At 43.4% G+C, this 21,353-nt stretch overlaps 1 protein-coding gene and 1 long non-coding RNA gene across 2 annotated transcripts in view; one reads left to right on the top strand and one right to left on the bottom strand.

The window, feature by feature from the left end:
- Positions 1–21,353, top strand: part of RNF150 (ring finger protein 150) — a 185,255-nt gene that overhangs the window by 154,754 nt on the left and 9,148 nt on the right. The window contains exon 8 of the mRNA XM_006906229.3: positions 2,137–2,347. Within this exon, the coding sequence (XP_006906291.2) occupies positions 2,137–2,347 (211 nt within the window). The remainder of the gene's footprint in view (positions 1–2,136; positions 2,348–21,353) is intronic.
- LOC112474601 lies at positions 5,260–20,169 on the bottom strand. The gene is made up of 4 exons (XR_003044461.1): positions 19,993–20,169; positions 15,339–15,421; positions 9,522–9,665; positions 5,260–9,330 (listed from the first exon to the last, which is right to left on the bottom strand). It is a non-coding gene; the product is annotated as an uncharacterized LOC112474601 (long non-coding RNA).

Raw genomic sequence — 21,353 nt, 5'->3', positions numbered from 1 at the left:
AAGTGTTCATAACAGAACTGCTCAGGGCCAGGGTCGCAATCAGGATATTCGGTGAATCGACTTTCAACAACCTGAGTTTCAGTGAATTGACTCACTCTCCATAGAGACGAAGAAGGCAAAAAGAAAAGGGAACACCGAGAAAAGGGGAGCGAGCTGAAATTGAGGGTTCTGTGGGAGGATGGCATTTCCAGCCGACTTGGAAAGCCAGCTGTGGCCCTCGGGAGACTGGTTAAGAGTAGAAAACTAAGGCAAGAGGCCAGCGCTTTGAATCTCCTGCGTCGTGCTCTCCGTTACTCCGTAAGTTGTATATTTTCTCTCTCAATGAACTTCGAAGACTGTGTAGTCCCTGTGGCATGAATTCAGTCACGTCAACCCAGAATCCCACCGACTCCTGCCCACCCTGATCTTCATCCACGGAGAGTGCAAAACCATTTCATCATCGTCACTCAAGGCCATGGCGATGTTCAGGCCAGAACAAAAAGAATAATGAATAGCTATGAGTATTTTCAAGCTCACATCTCTCCATCACCACCTTTTTAAAAGAATGTTTATGAATTTGGGTAGAGGTATAACAGTCATTTAAAAAGCTACTTGCAGGCTTCCGGTGGCAGGGTTTGGGGAAGAGGTGGCAGGCACCTCATCCGGCTGCAAAGGTGGCAGGAAGAAGCCCCCGAAGCAGCCCAAGAAGCAGGCCAGCGAGATGGACGAGGACGATAAGGCCTTCAGGCGGAAGCAAAAAGAGGAACAGAAGCAGCTCAGGGGGCTAGAAGCGAAGGCTGCAGGGAAGACCCCCGGCCACAGGCGGAATTGAGAAATCGGGCAAAAGTGAACCGTTCCTTGTGCTTGGGGCAACGGTGATCCTAAATTCCAGGCCTGTTTTAACATCTGGATTCCCTGCCATAACATCTGTTGCCACATATAGCTAGAATGAAGTGTTGTCTTGGCGACTGTCGTACATTTAAGAATAAACATTGGTAAAAATTAAATCCTCATCGTCATCATCGTCGTCATCATCGTCATCATCATCGTCATCATCATTCAGTGGCTCATCTCTTTTATTCTTCTCACTTGGCCATTTCAACCTTAGCTGTGAGGTCGCCCAACTCAGAATCCTGCCAAAGTGTGTTCTTTAGTCTGTTCTGTCCTGAATTCTGTACTGCCTAGAATTAAACCAACTCCTTTGAAATAGAAAAAAAAGATTGAAAAACTAAAAATTAAAAAATAAAAAGCTGTTCGTGGAAGAGGTAGAAATATATTCAATATTGCTTCAAACAGCGGAACTAACACCAGAGAGTAAAGCTCGCCACGTTGCCCAGTGATGGACTAGTCTGACACAGCCGGCCGACACAGGCAGCCTGGCACAGCAGAGAGCTCCCATTTCTGTGGGATTCGGATGGAGCCATTGAGACATTGGGGGGAAAAGTCCTGCAATTAGTGGCTAATTACACTAGATGGTCTTGCTCTAGTTTGTGAGTCTAAGATTTTAATTTAGAGGATTTGATGAATGTGTGATCGGTTGTATGCTAAGTAAGTAGGACTATATTCTATAGCTCGTTTTTGGCTATGTTTAACAACAAAATAGCCTCACCCTATACTTTTGTGTGTGTGTGTGTGTGTGTGTGTGTGTGTGTGTGTGTGTCTGTGTCTGTGTCTGTGTGTCTGTGTCTGTGTGTCTGTGTCTGTGTCTGCATATATCTCTGATGAACATTTCACAATGAGTCAGATTCTGTCCCCTTCTCATGTCATCGGCAGACAATCCTTGGGTCTTTGAGGGTAGCTATCAGGCTATCAGCTACTTCCTAAATGAAGAGTAAATACTCTATATAAGGAAGGGCTATCATTATATTATTATAAATAAATGCCATGTGATGCCCCCTACGTAATTATATTAATGTATGGATATTGCTACTCCTGGAATTAAAACCTATGTCTAGATCTAAATGTAACTTTTGCAAAGGAAATTTGGGGAGATGTTTTCATGTTAACTACGGAACTGTATGTGATATATTTTTAAAGGGGTTCAGGAAGAAAACGCTAAAGAATTTGGTTTTCCATCAAGACACGATGTTTAGGCCATAGACATTTTATCTCTAACTTGACAATGCAGTAACATGGGTCCTTTTCTGCCCCTGCCAGCCCAATGCCGACTGCATGGACGACTTGCCCACCGACTTCGAGGGATCCCTGGGGGGTCCACCAACCAACCAGATCACAGGCGCAAGCGACACGACCGTAAATGAAAGTTCAGTCACTTTGGACCCTGCCGTCCGGACTGTGGGCGCCTTGCAGGTAGTCCAGGATGCAGACCTCACCACGCAGGAGGGAGAAGCCATCTTTTCTACCAACAGTAAGTGCTGCACTGCTTAAAAGTGCCATATTTCAAAAGGGCTGTTGCCTCACGGGAATTGGAAAAAGACCCTTTTCTTCAAGAAGAAAAAAAAAAGCATCACCAGGTTAAACAAACATACCTGACAGGCCTTTAGAAGCCCAGCTCTTCCCAGAGCCAGCAGAGCAGACAGCATACCTGGCTTTGTGCCTGGCCTTTTCCACACACACACCACAGCTCTGCGTGCACCCCAGGGTACCTGAAGCAGGCGAGGTAGTGAGTCTGGCCTCTGAGAGTAGAGGGCAGGTGAGAAAAGCAACTGCAGGCGATGCTTAGTGGGAATGGGACAGGGCACAGCACCCCTTACTCGTTTGAGAGTGTGTGCGCGTGTGTGAGTGTATGTGCGTGTGTGTGAGTGTGTGTGTGTGTGCACCCCCTCCTGAGTGTGCTGCCTGGACTGCATGCAGGTGTAAGTGGCCCCCCTTTAGATGAGCGTTTTCCCAGTACAACCTAAACCCCTGCACACAGTAGCACATTAAAATACCTCTCGGGTTTCTTCGCCCCTCCTGCATAGACTCTAAATACTGCTCTGTTTGATGGTAGTTATAAAAATATTAAAAGAGCTGTGATTAGCATCATAATTGAAGCTAAAACCTAAAGTATTTACTCTTCGGTCTAATACAGTAGAGATGACAACTTCGGCAGTTCTAAGAAAATCATCATGCAAATTAATTTAGGTTTAAGGTTTAAAGGGTGGGTAGATACTACAGTTTCTAAATAAGGTGTATTTTTCCCTTGATAGAAGTAACCTATTTGATATAGAAAATATAGACATGCAGAGTAAAGCATTCTGAGATATTTTCTTTTAAGTTTTTACATGTTGGTGACGTTTAGAGAATTTATAAAATCATTCATGCTGAAATTTAAAGATATGCATTTTTCTGATGAAGAAACATAATGGTCCTCATTGAAAGACTGAAAGATGAAGACAAAAAATTTGTTTTAATTCAAAAATTACTCAGTACTCCACTACCCAGAAATAATCGCTTTTGACATTTTGGGGCATTTCCTGATCATTTGTTCTGATATAGTTGAGACATAGGGGTCGAACGTCAGGCCCGTGTAGAAAGTAACTCCAAGACGAACTTAGTAAGTACCTGCCCAGGCCAGGGCTATTACTTTTTGGCAGATAAGAGTATGAGGACCACGATATGGAAACGTTGACTATTCAACATTAAAAGTCCTTAAAGAAAGATTTCGAGACCTTCTTTAGAGTGTTGCTGTCCGATATTAATATAACACAAGACACAAAGCAATTTTAAATTTTCTCTAGCCACTCTAAAAGAAAACAGCGGGTGAAATTCATTTTAGTAATGTATTTGACCCAATATAGCCAGTATAGTTTACATTTTTTTGTAGTAACTCTTCAAAATCTGGTGTGTATGTTTCACGTGCAGCACATCTCAGTCCGGACTTAGCCACAGTTCGAGTGCTCAGGAGCCGTGCGTGGCTGGTGAAAGAACTCATTGAGAATCCTCGTAATTTAGGGATAGAAGAACCTTAAAGTTCGTTTAATCTTAACCGTGACGAATTATTGTTTTTACCATGAGAAAACTGTGACCCAAGGGAGTAAGCGGCAGACTCAGCTCAAAGAATAAGTTCTCTCTTCAGAGTTCAAGATTGTCCCATAGTATTTCCCGTTATTGGATATCTTTGGTTACCGTCAGCTATGTCGCCATTAGTGGCCTAAGTGAGCATACTGGAGGGCCTGATGAAAATGTTGCTAGCAGTTCAAAAACCTTGAAGGTATGAGCCTTTCTGAGCCCGTGAGAAGAACCAAGTCAAAAATCCATCATTTTCCTTGCCGTAATATAATTTTTGAATATTCAAGAGACATCGTACCCTCTGTTAGATTTCTTATTTTGAAAAGTGGTTGCATGCTTCAGACATCTCAGTAAAGGCCAGATGGCAAATGAACAGGCATAGTTTGTGGGTTAAAAGACATCCAAAAATGCAATTGAAAATTATAGTCAGTATCCATATAATTTATAATCCCTAAACTGTTTTTGCCTAAAGTAGACTCAGAGGGTTTAGGTCATAGCAGGCATTCGGTAGGTGTTTATTGAATGACTTGGGGTAAAAGTGTTTACTATAAGCTGGAAGCAGGGAGCTTCTGTCTACAACAGAAGGAAAAGTACCCGGTAATTTCGAGAAGGTTTTGGTGAAGACGGAGACACGAGAGGTATGAGACCGCATCTGTAGAGTGAAGACTCATGGCATATGTGCATACAGCTAGAGGTACCAGTCTCAAGGTACAGAAACTGAATTTTTCTCGCAAAATGTTTTTCCTAGACCATTTATTTGTGACTCGTTTTACTTATGGGGATTTAACAGAATAAATCAAACATAATCATTCTGATTAGATGTTAATGGTTTATACCATTAACCATATGTCTGTAGGTTCCTTAAGGGGAAAATTCTCTGCTCTCTACAGGTTTGTAAATGGCCTTGTGCCCTAACTCAAATAATCAATAAATGAACAAACACAGATGTATGAATAAATGAAAGACTCAAGTTCTCATCAACATCATAGAAATAAGGGTAGTTGGAATAATATTGCTACAGATCACAAATAAATAACCCACTGAAGGTTAAACCTAACTTTTCTTTACATTATCTTTTCCCACCTCACATCTCTACAGACCCAGAAAATTACTAGAAAATGAGGATATAACAGTAGCTAGCAAATGTGTAACACCAATTATCCACCAGACAACCTTTAAAGCCAAATATATATATGTATGTGTATATATATATGTATGTATAAATGTATATACATATATATACACACACGCAGATACACATACATACATACATACACACATATATATACGTACACACACACATATAAAATAATCAGCTCACAACAACTCTAGGAGGCACATCTTATTTTTATCCCCATTTTACTGACGCAGAAGCGAAGGCACAGAGAGATTAAAGTAACTGACCCAAGGTCGTAAGCTAGTGACGGGTGGAGCTGGAATCAAAGGAGTCCCTGGGTCTAGAGCCCCATGCCGAACTCTGCTACGCTCAAAGGACGGACGAGGGGAGGAAAGGAACACAGCTGTTCGCTCCCTTCCCATTTCATTTATTTATTCTTTTCCTCCATGTTTTCTGAATCTCTGAAAGATCAAACGCTTGAGTAGTTCCGACTTGAATTCTCATTCATCTGTATCTCTGTTCTTCCTTTCCTGGCAAAGAATGTCGGTGTACAGTCGATCAAACGCATGTAAAAGTCATCTCCGCACTGCAGGGGGAAAGTGTAGGACAGGTTGCCTTCAGAGGGAAGATGAGAACATCTGACTTTAAAGGATCATCTTCAGCTCGCAGGAAAGTTTTTTAAAAAGAGAAGCATTTTTACAGCAAAAGAATCCAAACTCGTTGCAAGTCTGACATTTGGGAGAAAGACATCCTTTATGTATGTATACCTATAATACTTCTGGCATTCCACTTTTTATAACCTCACATGGCAGCCCCAAATCGCACAGTGTTGTTTCTCCTCTGTCTTAGTGCACGGGGTCATTTGTAAGAATGCCCAGATGTCATTCACCAGCCCTTATCTGCCTGCCTGCCTGATTCCACCAAAAACATCCTTTGCCTTCTGACTGCCGATGGTTGAGTTTGCTTCAGCAGGGAAAAAAATTCCTTAGGAACAAAGGAAAACACAGCTAAACAAAAGCCCTGGGTGCTTGGAGACTCCGGAGAGGGGCTAGAGAAAGACGCAAAAGGGAAGGCTCTCTCACCCCTCCCCAAAAACATTCAGTGCCACTCCACGTCTCCTCGGAAGGGCCGGAAAGCTCCCCTTTGTTATTCATGGAAGTTGTTGATGTCAGCATCCATCTCCTTTATTGAACCACTACACTGCGATCTCTCTAGCGTGCCTCCAGGTCATTACCCACTTGCCACTCCTTCACCTCAAACTAGAAGGACCCAACCGTCAGCCCATTGGGGTGGAGAGTGGAGGGTGGAGGGAGCTTGGAGCTGGAGAGAGACCTGGAGATGGGCAGAATCAAGGTGTTTCACATCTGCCACGGTACATTCTGAGGCACCCATGGCATAAAATGTTCGGCCAGGAGAAGACCTGGTCTTCAGATTTTTACAGAAGAAAGCAGTACAAATGAGTTACTGCTAAAACTCGGCCAGTTGAAATGAAACGTGGCATGGGATTCCTCTGAGAAACCTGCTTTGCTAACTTGCTGTCAACTCTGATCCTTGGGGGAAACACAGTGTATCTAACATGTTGAGCAAAACGTGATTTGTGTCGTATTCAACATGCATCTTTATCTTAACTGCCTGGGCACAGCCGAGTTGAGTGGGTCTAATATTCCCCTGGCCCTGGATGAAAATTCCAGCAGGAACTGGCGCTGTCTCACGTGGCCAGCCCTGGGACAGTCACACATCACCTGCCCTGATGTCTTTCCCAGGAAAATTTTTAAAAAGGATGGTTGGTTCCTTCTATGCCTCTGGCCTCTGACCCCACCCAGGCCATTCATTTCCAGATCCCAGGCAGGAAGGAGACCTGAGACCACGGTCTGTTTTCACTTTTCTAAGGGTTGGGTCAGTTCTCCCTAAGTCTCACCAACAGGGAACATCTTCCAGAATCCCCTCAGGGGTTCCCTTGCTATAACCCCACTCTGGGCGTGAGCATGGGATGGAGCCCCTTCCTACCATTGTGGCTAGAGGGGTGAGATTCAGCATGACCGTACTCTCCACAGCCAATCTCGTCACCAGTTTCCCCACCTTTCTCTCCCTCTCTCCTTTTTATTGCCTCGAAATGGGCCATGGGGTCAAGAACAGGTCACAGAACAGGTTCCCCTTCGTACCCATTGGACATCCGGCAGTGGGCAGGGAGCGGGGGTGGGGGAGTTGGGGAGGCTGCCCACATCTCCTCACTAGAAACAGAGGTAGGAAGAGGCCCATGACTGTACGGAGGAATGGGCTCCTGAGCGTCTTCATCATCTTCGCCAGAGGACATGTTCTTAGCTCATATGGTAACTGAACTATGTATGGTTCCTTTGCAAAGGATCTAGAGATAGGTCAGCCTTTGGTGGTGAAAAAAATATATATGCTCATACTCTTCAAAATGCACTCATGAGGCAAAAATAATTTTCTCAGCACAGTTAAAACAGCAACCCAGAAAAAAAAGTCATTTTCAGAAAGAAAAACACATCGTTAACAGCCATCCCTGCAATCAGCAGGAGTGCTCCAGGGACACGCATTGCAGGCTAATTTTGGGAAAGACTTCCAGAGAGTTCATTCGGAGACCGTGTGTCTGGGATCATCCGCGCTCTCTCATTTGAGGAATGCAGGATAAACCTCTCTGGGGGTTCTTCATTGCTAAAGACACATTCCTCTAAAATTAGGCCAGAAATGACATTCGCTCTCACACTTTTTAAGTTCTTTGCTTATTGTTTAGGGGGTAGTCAATGAAGCATTCAGGACGCCGATAGTCAAAAGTCATGAATGCCCCTGGACTTGCTCTGACCACAGTCTGAACTGCGGAAACGAGAAAGAATGTGTATTGGAACTTTTCCGGGGAACCCAGTTTTGAACCCCTGAATCTGGACAAGTGAGAGAAAAAGAGAAAGTTGGCATGAATATCACATTTCTGTTTCAAATGTGCAACTACACTTTGCTACACGCGCAAAGCAGCAATCTCCAGGTTTTATGAAACTGCAGAATATACTGGTGTGTCCAGAAATAAACACGTCTAGATAAAGCATCCCGGTGTTGATGAGGGAGGGCAAGAGCGAATGGCCACGTCTGCTTTTTGGACTTGCATCAAAGTCTGAAAGGGCAAAGCAGCGACTCTTTGACTGTGGATAAATACACCGTCTGGAACCAGCGATGAGAATGGTCTCCCCTGGTGCCCATAAAATTCACATTAGCCCCGGCAAGAATGACGGCTTTGATCTGTGAGCGTAGTCCCATGTGGCAGACAATAAAACCAGCCAGGCCTTTAGATTTTAGACCACACTGTCACCTCCCCTTCAGGAAATAGTTAAGCCACAGTGGACAACTCCTCTACAAAATGAAGCATTTGCCGACTGTGACATTGCTCCCCACAGTCAGCTCCGTGTCTCTCCGTGTCTCGTAATGTACCAGGTCCCTGGAGCAATGTGACCTCCTTGTTGCTGAGCCCTCCAGCTCACCAGCTCAAATGACAGCTTCAGCAGAGGGACAGCTGTTCGAAAAGCAAAGATCTTTGCAATAAGTACATGCCTTGATCATCAAGTGACCCAGATGGCAGCTATCCAATTCACAAGCTGCCCGGTTTTCCATGATGACATTCCTCCTGGATTAAAAACACTTGTCACTCCAAGAAAGCCCACATGGGGCCAGACTCCTGGGGTTTTCTGGTCTTGTATGTCTGGTGCCTCTGACAGGGAGTATTGAGGATCCGCAGACTCACACACAGCCCAGGGGAGAGTTAATCGATTTAGACCACAGATGTATTGCCATTCGGAGCTCTCAGCCTGGACATGACACACACTATCCTCTTGGGAGGAACTTGTCTTCCTGAAACAAACTCAGCCAACAGACTGAGTCCATCCATTTCTGGGAGATTGTCTCCTGTCCTCAGTGACTGGTTGATAACACCATCTTTAGTTTGATAAATCTCTCCCCATGCTGTCTTGCTTTGGGGATGTGTCATGGCTAGGCAGCTGGTCCCCGAGTTAGCTGGGGAAAGGGCTGTTCAGCAGACATGCATTTTACCAGACACTGTCACACTGAACATGGATCTCAGCAGGGAGGTGGCAGCTGATGCCAGGAAACACAGTTGGCAGGTCAGCACTTTTTCAGTGCTTGAGGAGCGTGGAGTATAAATAAGAGTTTCTCTTCGCATTTCAATTCTAAAGCAAATTGTGGAGAAGTTCCATCATTCAGAGACTAAGAAAGCAGGAAAAGCTGAGAATGCCTTTTGGATGACATAAGAATTGGCTCTGAAAATCAAAATAGTTCAGAAATAAAATTCAGTGTCTCAGGAAAAAAAAAAAAGTAACTATCAGAACATTACTAGAGCTACTTACAGATAGATGATATCATGGAAACACACTAGCCAGAGGCAGGAAATTTGGCCCATAGTCCTGATTTGGCCCCCAATTTGCTGTGCTCCCCTGGGCAAGTCACTTACCTTCTCTGCACTTTCATTTCCATAGTCATCAAATAAATCTCTTGTACTAGTAGAGAGAAATACACTGATTCACCGATCGATGATTCTTCCTATGATCTCAAAACATAATTCACTGATGATATCTCGTTCTGTCTTCATAGCATCCTTGTGCAATAGAAACAAACAGCAATATTTATCCCAAACAAAAGGAGATAAATCGAGATTCTGCCCTAGCTCAGTTGTCTTTCTGATGCTGGACCTCATGTTAAACTGGTTCCCTACCAAAGGAATGCCTGAGCAGCTCACAATACAACTCATTCTAACAGGACAGAGTTGAAAACTGAATTAAAACGTGCCCATTTCAGGTGATTGAAGACTCAAGGGCATCGGGATTGGTCGTCTTGGTAATGGAACCATGTAGAGGCAACTGAAGATTTCCAGCTACATGTGGCAGATTGAATCTACGTGTTTATCTCTGCTACCTAACCAAGTCCCGCCAACCTTTTAAAAGATAAAAACCAACATGGACACTAAGAGCGGAGAAGAGATGACAACAGACAATACGTCAGCACATTTTGGAAGAGAGATGTGTAGAAATTCTCTTAGTGAGGTGGAGAAAGCTGAAATCTGGGTTCCTCCTCGGGGAGAAGCCAAAGTGGTTTTACGCTTGGAGCTCTGCAGAGCCTCGGGATATAAGGCACGATGCCCAGGGAGGATGCAGTAAAGAATGGTGCTCAAAAGACGATTGGGCGAATGACTGTGACGAGCATTTAAAAGGCCCCCAGATTCCCCGCCCCCATCCTGAGCCATCCAGTGGTTGCCATAGGCCCCTACGAGATTCCCTCCTCAGCTGGCAAGCCCCACCCGTGCACGTTTAATCCGAGCGCCTCCTTTGTAAACGTGAGGAAAGCAAGAATGGCTAGACAGTTGCAAGAAGCCACCAAATCTGAGAGGGGACATAACAAATAAAAGTAAACTCCAAAGAAACCAAGATAATTCAGAACACAGAAGTCTATGAGCCATCACCTACCTGTCTCCTTACAGAGATACGAGACAATAGCGCATCCACGGGATAGAAACAGATGATAGAAATTGTCAGAAAATGAAGCAGAGCTCTTGGAAATTTAAAAATACAGCAGAGTGAAAATTCCCATAGTATAATTAAGAGATAAAGTCAAAGATAAAATACTATTTGTCTCGTTAAACTATGTTCTTACGAAATTTTTAAAAATTAAGTTAATTAGCTTTAAAAATTACATTTAAAAATTAGGAAAAACTAAAAGGATCAGCTGACTTGCCATTGAAGAATTAATCCACTAATTCAGCACACATTTTTTATTAGCATCTCACATGCCACCCCCAAAATGTGTTTTTTCTTATAGTGAAAATTATGGCCTTGTCAGGCATACTTGGCTTTAGAAAACGTGAATGGTACCAAACTTTTAAGAGCGTTTCCTTATTGCATGCCACATTCGCATTATATTTTCAGTGTGCTGGTGTATAATTTTGCTTTATAAGTTAGCGACTTCAGTTTTTACAGTGAAATTACTTCCCAGTGCTCCAGGCATTAACAGTGGTTACCCTACATCCTCTCCACTCTGTTGCTCTGGGCAGCAAAACAATCACCAAGCCACATTCATTCCGCCTTTTAAGTCTGTCTCCCTCCGCCATTCCCCTCTGCCGGATGCTATCATCCGAGACCTTCTCATCTCCTTGATTTTTGCCGTGGCTGTCGTTTCACTGCCCCCATCTCGAGTCCTACCGTTCTCTAGTCTGTCCTGATCTTGCTTCCTGAATATAATCGTCTATAGAAATCTGGTCTTAGTTCGCTGTTTTGCTCAAGACATTTTCATTACCGAACTCCAGCTGGCTATTCTAAACAACTCATTAAGCATTGGACCTCTGCCTATCTCTCCCCGATTTCTCACCGCTCCCACTTGGCACTTTCCACAGAAGCATTTCTCAGCCACTCCTGGTTCCAGATACGCTGCCCTTGACACTTCTCCCTCCACCGGCCAACTACACATACCCTTCTGCCGCGCTCCCCGAGTTGTCTTCTCTGCCGCTCCCAGCAGAATCTGGTGCGCCTTCTCCTACGACTGTCTCCTTTCAGTTATCTGTTATGATTTCTTGATCTTGAGATAGCATCTGTCACCCCCACAGAACCTAAAGGTCCTTACAGAATTTGGACTGTGGCTTTTCACCTTCATGTTCCAAAACTCAATACAGTTTGTGGCATACAGTTACACTCAATCATCAGTTGAACAACTGAATATGCCAAATTTGTAAGGAAACCAACAAGAGCAGTAGTTAGAAGTGGAAGAGACTGTATTGCAATCTACATCTGCATTTTGTCCGCTAATGTAAAGGGGCAAAAAAAGTATATCTATCTATATATACTTCCTAGGTGCCAGCAGACTAGCTTCCCTAGAGCCAGCTCCTCTGGGATGGCACTGTGGCTTTACCCGCATGCGACAGGAGCATAGATGCTAAACTGTTCCCTCATCGTGAGGAAGGTGGGAGTCTAATGCTTTGTAGAAATCGATTGATGATTTATTATTTATCACCATTGATATTGCAGTGCACAGCAAAAACAGGGGATTAAAAGCAGTGCAGAGAGACAGAAAGTGGTGGGAACAGCAGCAAAGCGAGATGTGAGGGAGAAACATCTGACTGCGCATCGGTTTCTGCAGACGCCCTGGAAATATCATAAAATCAACAACCCAGAACCCAGTGCAGCTGACATGAAGCTCTTCAGTTAGTTAAGGCACTAACCTTAACATAAACCCACGATGAGTGAACGTGACCCAACTGAGAGATAACTCAGGCTTGGGGAAACGGGATGGCTCGGACCCTGGACGGATCTGGGCTTAAACCCTGGCTGACCACTGAGTTAGTAACCAACTCACTTAACCTCCCTGAGCCTCAGTTTCCTCGTCTTTAAAATCATCCAGGTAAAATCCACCTCACAGGTTTGTCATGAAGGTGAAATGAATCGATATAAATAAGAGCTGCGGGCTCAGAGCCTGGCACTCGATAAATCCTAATACCTCTGTCCCCACTGCACGCACCTCTCCCCATGAGAGCACACACCGAACAGACACATGTCAGGTACTGACCGGTGCAATTGAAGTGTCTTGATATAAAGATATCTACACAGCACCCATCTCAGATAGATTCCAAGGCCTGTGAGCTCTGGGGTGTATCCTGAACCATTTATCTGTGGGGATGAAAATCGGCATTACCTCGCTCGTCTTCAATGATCACATTTACTTTACTTCCTGAGCCAGAACTGCACGCTCACTCGTCATTATTTATCTTTCCCACTAATTGATCAGTTGAGTACCACTGAGTTATAAGCTGCAATCTTCGCTACCGTGACCTCATCTAAAATAGTGACAGTCCTTATAACACCATTTACAGAGAAATCTCTCGGGTTATCAGCATCATCACTAGGCAGCCCATCAATCAATCAACAACCCATTAGTATCGGTTCCTAGAAAGTCACATTATGTCTTCCCATACATGGCTGTCTCTCGGTTGTATTCCACAGATAGCCACCTCATCAGTAATCTTAGCGCATACAGACTTCCAGACAAATGATCTGTTGAGGAACAAATAATTTCTTGATTTGCTAGGCCTTGATGTTCTTTGTGTATTTATAAGTTTAACCTCAGGGGACAGTTTGGAGCAAAAATTTTGGAAGTACCCATTTGATACAAACCTCCATGTTTGCAGCAATTGAATCTCACACTCCCTTGTAGAAAATCCACTAGGAGACTTTTTAACATACAAAGTATGTAACTCATCAGCTCTTTATGGGGTGGTCCTCACTGCACTTCCTTCCTCCCTTTGAGAGAAAAATTTGCAGAGAAACTTCCGGAGAAAAGAAAATATATTGTGGTTAAGTGATTTAGCCAAAATCTCCTCCCCAGCTCCATCCAGGACACAGCTGCGGTGGTGATCAGTTAGGTCACACTCCACTTGTCTGGAGAAGTCAGAGAATGCCGGATGGGAGGGACACTCCTTCCTCCTCACTCTGGAGACTTCCCATGGACTCCAGGGTGAGGATCGAGCCAGATTCCCTGCACACACACGCTCACATCCATGCACGCACACGTGCACGTGCACGCACCACCACCACCGATCCCCAGGGCCTTGGCTTGTCATCCAAAGCCATGCAGAATTAGATCTCTGGGGATTCTTAGGAATTCTCTAGGCAGAGGTAGCAAATTGATGTCACACGTGACCCCTTCTGTCTACAAACGAGTAGGGTTTGGCCCTGAGAATACTTCTGCTGGTATTCAGCTGGGGGCCAACATTCAAATATGGCAAGGTTTTGCATGCAAACCTGAATTTCTAGTAAAAAGATTGGAAGGAGCGGAAGTCCTGGGCCTCATTCCCTTATGGTGACAGTTGACTAGACCTGAGTCTGGCAGCCCCCTGAAGTTCAAGAGATGTTCCCTACAATTCACCACAGTTCTACAACCCCAAATTTAGGGACAATCTCAGGGCAACAATGCTCTTTTCATATGCACCGATATCTTTGGGACAATCACTGTCGTGGATTGTTTTTTTAGGTCTCATTAAAATAATACCTCTTAGTAAAATCATGCAGTGCAACTGTGTGTGTGCCTATTAAGCACAACAACATACACAATTGATATGCTCAGTATTAACTAATGTTCACAGCAGGGAGGAACAATTAGTAGACTTATAGACTAAAGTTCCATCAAAAATTTTTTTGTCAAACAAATCATTCACTTATATAAAGATTTATGCCTCAATCAGAGCTGTCGGCACAAGAAAGAATTGGCTGCACTTAAACGCCTGCTGTGCAACAACAGTGGAATGATTTTTTTAAGCAAAAATAATACCTTAATAATACTGCAACTGCTATTTAAATATGGAGTTAGTTAGAAAAGTGTATTTGGAACACAGTGGATTTAAAAGCATGTCTTCACTGTTAAGAAGTTGAGAAAAACTCATGCGATGGGATAAACAAACACTTGCATGAGTGGGCATGCACACATGCATGCACATATGGAAAGCACACGTGTGTATACACATATGTATGCCAAGAACACTCATGCACTTACCTAAATTCACAAACACTTGCGTATGCACGCGCTCATACCTGCATATCATGTGGGCACATGGAGCATGTGTATGCGCCTCAGGCAGTACTTTTACACGCATAGACATCTGCACGTTTTTATGGCCCGCATGCATGCCTGCACACAGACGTATGACTCAGTACCATCGACTCTGCGTCACTGGAGGTAGCCTGTTTCTGCAGGGAGGCTCGAGGTTTTCGGTCATGACTCTCGACTGATTACTCCTGGAAATGGTTCCAGCTTAGTGCATCAGAGCGGGTACAGCTCTCAAAACAAATGTATATATCATTTTTTTCTCTAATGGACTTAAAGGCTCCCTGATATCTAGAAAGATAACCCTACAAGTGAGGCAGGCCCTGATTTTAGGTACAATGTATTCCCAGCACTTATGCCCTACAGTAAAATGACAGACCGTGCAGCCAAATCACACTTGTAGATGTCTGTCCCCACTGAGTATGAGTATCGTCTTCAACTATGAGGTGTCAGGGGATATGACCAAATGGTGAGGGCACTGGGAAGCGAAGGGTGGATCTTTATTGGACAGCAGAGAGAGGTCCTGAAATTCTTGTCCCTAATTTATACCCCCGAAAATCACGTAAGTTCTCAGCAGCAGAACTAAGTCAAGGCCCCGCCCCTGCCACCTGCTGCCTGCATTGGCTTGGGCAAGTCACTCAACCTCTCCATGTCCCCATTTCTTCATCTGTAAAGTGGAAGTAATCACCTCATGTGATTTGATGTAATGAAAACTTCTTAGGGAAGTGCCGGGTCCATTACAAGCATTTGAAAAACGTTCTCTCCAGTTTTCTACAAAGAAAGAGGTAGAGGGAATTCAGGCTTATTAAACATAAACCGTGTGCCAAGCATCTTGCAGAGAGCTTCCTCTGTGTATTTTAACTTTTACAATTATTATCACTCTTTTACATACAAGAAATTGAAGTGGAGGGCAGTCCATGAACCTCGTCAAAAGTCACGCCTTGAGTAACTGGCGGGCTGGGATGAGAGCCGTTGTCACTCTCGCCAAAGCCCAGGTTCTTACGAACACACTGGACTTTCTCGAGTGTGGTCTGAATCTCTGCTGGGCTGTAATTGCAATGCAGACCCCTGGGTCCCACCCCAGGTTGACTAAATCACAGTTTTCAGGGGTGAGCAGAGAACCGTCATTCTTATCAGGCTTCCTCCATGACTCTTTCTAAAACCAGAGTTTGAAAACCTGTGCCACTACCCCAGAATAGCATTGGGGATGAAGCTCTGGTGCCATCTGTGCAAAATAAGTCCCTGCCTCTGAGAGCAGAAAGGGAACACAGGGTACCTACTGGTCACAAGTACAGTGCTTATCAAGTCAGTGTTGAGATTAGGTCTTCTAACTCCCAATGATACTTTCCAACCGTTTATTTCTCCTTTGTGGGCACATTCTCAAACTGTTTTTTAGAAAGAGCCATACTCTCTTTTAATAAACATAAAAGTCTTACCCCTTCCCACGAGGGTTTTATTTAACCCACATACCCTCGACAACCTTTTTCTTGAGAATCACTGCTACCTTTCCTGGATCCCCACCTGTCAGAAAGATTTTGTTGAACTTCAGAGCCAGCGTTTTAAAAAAAATGATTTACATTTTGGCATTTCCCAGATATAAAATTAAGTTATTACTTTATAGAATATTTTTTCAGACACAGTCTCTCATCTGCCGTCTCACTTATAAGGGGGGTGGGTTGAGTTCACCTAGCGGTGAACAATATAAACAGCAGCTTTATCATTATCACCGTTACAGGCTGTTTTATTAAGTGTTTCTCTAAACCAGAAACTGGGCTAGATGCTTTCTATCCATAACATTATTTGATTGACCAAGTGAGTGAGGAAGTAAACACTAAGGCTCTTCTAGCTGTATCCACTTGCTTATGCAGCGAAGTGGAAGAAGACGCTTCTTCTAGAAGACTAGGAGGGCAGTGGCTTCTGTCACCAAGGGGCAGAATGGAGGACGAACGTCCGGCCAGCAGAATGTCCCGTTATTCCCTTTGCCCTTTCATGTCCCCTCACCTTGTCAAACGGCTTGCCTCATTTGTGTATCCTTTATTCTCACCCTAAACTCATGGCACAGAATTCCCACTGCATGTCCAAAGATTGATTACGAATTCTGTTTTTTATGTTCTAAACACAAAGAGTTGGACATTGCATTCTGGGAGCCAGAGGAAGGGATTCGGTTATGCGTTTATAACAGGCACGACTGGACCACTGCTCTCGCTACTATATGCTTTAGATAGAAATCATTAAGTTTTCCAGGAAGGCATGTAAACACTTCCATCTAGGTTAATTTCAGTAATTTATGGTCAGGATATCAACCCATACTCTGGGTCAAAACATTGGGCCTCTTTTCTTTAGCTAAGAGCGAGTCTTTCAGTTTTTGAGGGCTTAGTTGTGCCACCACTTGCGGCCCTCCCCTCCTGCCCCGTCCCCTAGAGCACCAGGTCATGACCTATTCTTGAACCTGCCAAAGGTAAATTATGCAGCGTGGATTGGATGGAGGAGGTGCGGGCAACCGGGGGTTCTTCTACACGAATGACTTACAGTCTTGAAGCTTTAAGAACAGGCTTCTTTGTGTGTTTTCTGGGGAAGCCGGAGGGTCAGCATGGTCAGAAACGACAACTGTAGTAAAGACCTTAAATCGATGGTGGTACTAGAACAGGTGGATGTAAAATGGCTCCTGAAGAGAGACCAAGATGTGCTCACGGCAGCGTTTAGTCTCCAGTTCAGCACTGAGCTGTTTATTCACCTTATAATTTGCTACGCTCTTCTTGACGACTTACATTTTAGCAGATTATATTGTGAATGCTTCTTTCTTTTTGAAAATGTATATGTAAGAAAATGTGTTTCTTATCTGTCCTCTCGTCCCCAACTCCTTCCAGAGGAAAGTAAGAGTCCCCGCTGGACTGCGGTCTGCGGCTTGACCTTTAAACTAGGCTCAGTGTTTCCATCGAGCCCTGTTCTCTAGTTTCTTCTGGCTCTTGTGTTGGACTATCCTGTAACAGGGTGACACTTGTGTAAGCAGTAGGGATGAGGCTGTCACATGGTGAATGAGCTCCCTATGAAATGTTGATGCATCGACCCACATCCAATAACAAGGAAGAACTAGAGCATTACAGACACAGTCGGGTAGTAGCCAGAGAAAGAAAGGACGCCCCCTTGTCCCCCAGCACACTCATGGACAAAGAAGGAAGCCAAAAGGCTTAATGGGAAAGGAATTAAGGTTCTTGGTAAATATCTGAAATACAATAATAGCTGTATATTATCTGGAATAGCATGTGCCAGACACACGGTGAAGTGAAGCACTGTGGTGTGTGTGTGTGTGTATGTGTGTGTGTACATCAAGTCTCATTACAGGCTACCAAAAAAAAGTATTTTTATCATCTTTTACTGATGAGGAAACTGACATTGTATATTTTTCAGGAGCTTATCTAAGCAAGTACATCTTATGCACAAACATAATATAATCCGTGTATGTTACATAAAGTCAGGACACTCGAGCCCTGCATTCCAATTCCTCTTCAGTGTCAGTAGAGCCTGCCTTTCCGACCATGCTGCCTGTATTCAGTGAGACCAGTCAGGAAAATGGCAGTCACCCTAGGTATTTCAAAATAAGGGAATTTAATACAAGAAATTGATTACAAAGATGCTGGGGGAAAAAATGAACACAAAACCTTTACTTGCACCATATATAAAATGAGCTTGAAATCGTTCATAGACCTCAGCATGTGATATACCACATTAATAGAACAAAGGATAAAAATAACATGATCATCTTAACTGCTGCAGAAAAAGCATTTGACAAAATCAACACATAAACACATTATTAGTGTGCTTTTGTACGCACTAATAATGAACAACCTGGAAAGGAAATTTAAACAATCTCATTGACAATAGCATCAAAAAGAATAAAATATTTAGGAATAAACATAACTAAGGAAATGAAAACTAAAAACCATGAGATGTTGCTGAAATAAATTTAACAGATGCAAATAAATGGATCGGCATCCCATGTTTGTCGATTGGAAGACTAGTGTTAAAATGTTCGTACTACCCAAAGTAATCTAAAGATTCAGTGCAATCCCTGTCAAAATCCCAGCAGCATTTTTACAGAAATAGAAAAAACAATATGAAATTTCATATGGAATCTCAAAGGGCCCTGAGTAGCCAAAACAACCATGAGAAAGAAAAACAAAGCTAGAGGCCTCACACTTCCTGATTTCAAAATATTTTAGAAGGCTACCATAATCAGAACAGTATGGTACTGATATATAAAAAAAGATATATAATATATACATCTATGAAACAGAATAGAGAACCCAGAAATAAACACTCATATGTATGGTCATATGATGTGAGACAAGGTGCCAAGACTACACAATGGGGAAGGATAATCTCTTCAAGAAATAGTGTTGGAAAAACTGGATTTCCACATGCAAAAGAAAGAAGTCGGACCCTTGCCTCGCAGGAGTCATGCAAGATGATGACGGGGATCTGGTTGACAGTATCATACTGTAAACTTGGAAGCTGTTTTGAGAATGACTAATGTGATGTGGTTTTTGGCCTCTCCCCACCCCATCCGCCATATACACACGCAAAGAGTTTGGCAGTTTTTTATATAGTTGCATGTACTTAAGCATATAGACTCAGCAATGAACTTCTTGGTATTTATCCAAGAGAAATTAAAATGGCCCTCAAAAATACTTGCCCACAAATGTTCATACCGTCTTTATTCACAATAGCCAAACACTGGAAATAACTCCCAGTGTTCATTAGCTTGTGAATGGCTGAGCAAAAATGTGCTATGTCCATACCATGGAAAACTACTCAGCGATGACAGGGAGTGAACTATCGATACATACAACATCCCAGATGATTCTCAAGATGAGCATAGTGGGGTGAAAGAAACAGCTGGGGAGGGGGCGATCCTCTTGGCATTTAGTGGGTAGAGACCGAGAATGCTGCTACACATCCTGTAATTCACGGGACATCCCCCTCACGGCAGAGTGTTTTCCAACCCCAAAGGTCAGTTAAACCAATGTTGAAAAACGCTCATAAAGGATTATAAAAAGAAAAACAGATCAGGCGTTGCCTGGGGTCAGGGAGAGAAGGAGGGATTGACTACAAAAGGGCGTGAGGAAACGTCGGGGGTAAATAAAAATGTTCAACATTTCGAATACCACCAGGCTGGAACGAGTGGTTACGTAGCTACATACCTCCATCACGCCCATCAAACTCATCAAATCATACACTTTAAACAGATGTAATTTATCATAGGTAAATTATACTTCAATAATGTTGATGTACCAAAAAAAAAAAAAAAAGTTGGGGAAACTGGAAGAGTGGGAGGGGCTTACCCAGAGCTCTGCTGCTGCTGGAGCTGTCTCGTTTCTGCTGGGGAAATCACCTGCACTGGCACTGAGCAGGAACTCAGGATCCTCCTCCCTCCTTCAGAGTCCGCTAAAACCACTGCCAACAATTCTGGAGCCCACAGTGACCTGCCTGAACCAGAAGTACAATAGCTTCCCTCTTCCTCCTGCCTTCCAATCTTGGCAGGACCTAAGAGCAAGCCAGCTGGCAAGGGAGTCTGGGAAATGTAGTTCTCAGCCTTCTAGCTCCCCAGGAAACAGGAGAGCACAGAGGGCAGGAAGAGGGTGGAGTACCTGCAGGCTACATCTGGCACATAGCTTATGGTTCCCTATAACCTGAGCTGCAGCCAAGTCAAACCATCCACATGCCTTGACATCTGCTCTGATGATGGCTAGTCATGCCGGTTCTCTTGAAAGAATGCCATTTCTTCTCATCTCCATACTTTCCAGTACTATCAGATTTCACCACTGGTTTACATGGCGCCAACTTCTTGAACCTTCTTGGCTACCCAGTTGGAGGTGAAATTTTCCCCACCTCTCTGTTTCCTTGGCATTTTATTTACTCTCCTCTCTCTCTCTCTCTCTCTCTCTCTCTCTAGCATATGTCAGCGTGGATTAAATGTATAGATACAAATCTGATATCTTCTATAGATCAAATTCAGTTTAGAGGCAGAACCTGTGTTAAGTTTACTTTTATTTCCTCCAAAGCTCATCAGCAGTGTTGTGTACCTAATAAGTGTTCGACAAATAACTGTTGAATAAATAAATTAATGAATAAATAAATGAAGGCTATGGATAATTTCATACAATTGCAAAAAATAGATGAGTCTGTATGATCTCTGCCTATCTTTCGAAATCCATCTGGCTTTCTCTTCCTAACTCTTTTGTTCCAATCATATTCACATTTATCGAGAGCCTTCCTTTTACCAAATATTATGCTTAATGCTTAAGGTTTTCTGTAAGTTTTTCTAATTGGGGATTGTAAAATAGCTATTGACAGCATAAATGTTCACTAGATTTTGCCTCCTTCTTGCAACAATTAATATAAAACTATTGAAAATATTACATTGTCTCTTCTCTTGGCACTTAGTAAGGAATTATTGAGTGAACTGTTAAGGAAATCAGTAAGGAGTTTGAGCCATTGAAGAAAATCTTTCTCCTGCTCAGTGTAGTGTCACAGGGAAAGAAACCAATGATGAAGAGATAAAAGCCCAGTGAATTCACAACTATGCGACCTAATTTAATATACGGACTTCCAGGAAATCCCTCTGTACCAAAGCAAAATAAAAACAATGCTTTAGACCTCCCCATCTGAAAAGTGAGAACGAACTTCCCTGATTTGAGCTCAT

The sequence above is a fragment of the Pteropus alecto genome, unplaced genomic scaffold (genome assembly GCF_000325575.1).
Source record: "Pteropus alecto unplaced genomic scaffold, ASM32557v1 scaffold50, whole genome shotgun sequence".
Classification (NCBI taxonomy): Eukaryota; Metazoa; Chordata; class Mammalia; order Chiroptera; family Pteropodidae; genus Pteropus; species Pteropus alecto.
Note: the sequence above shows the minus strand (reverse complement) of the source record. Positions and strands in the feature narration are given on the sequence as shown.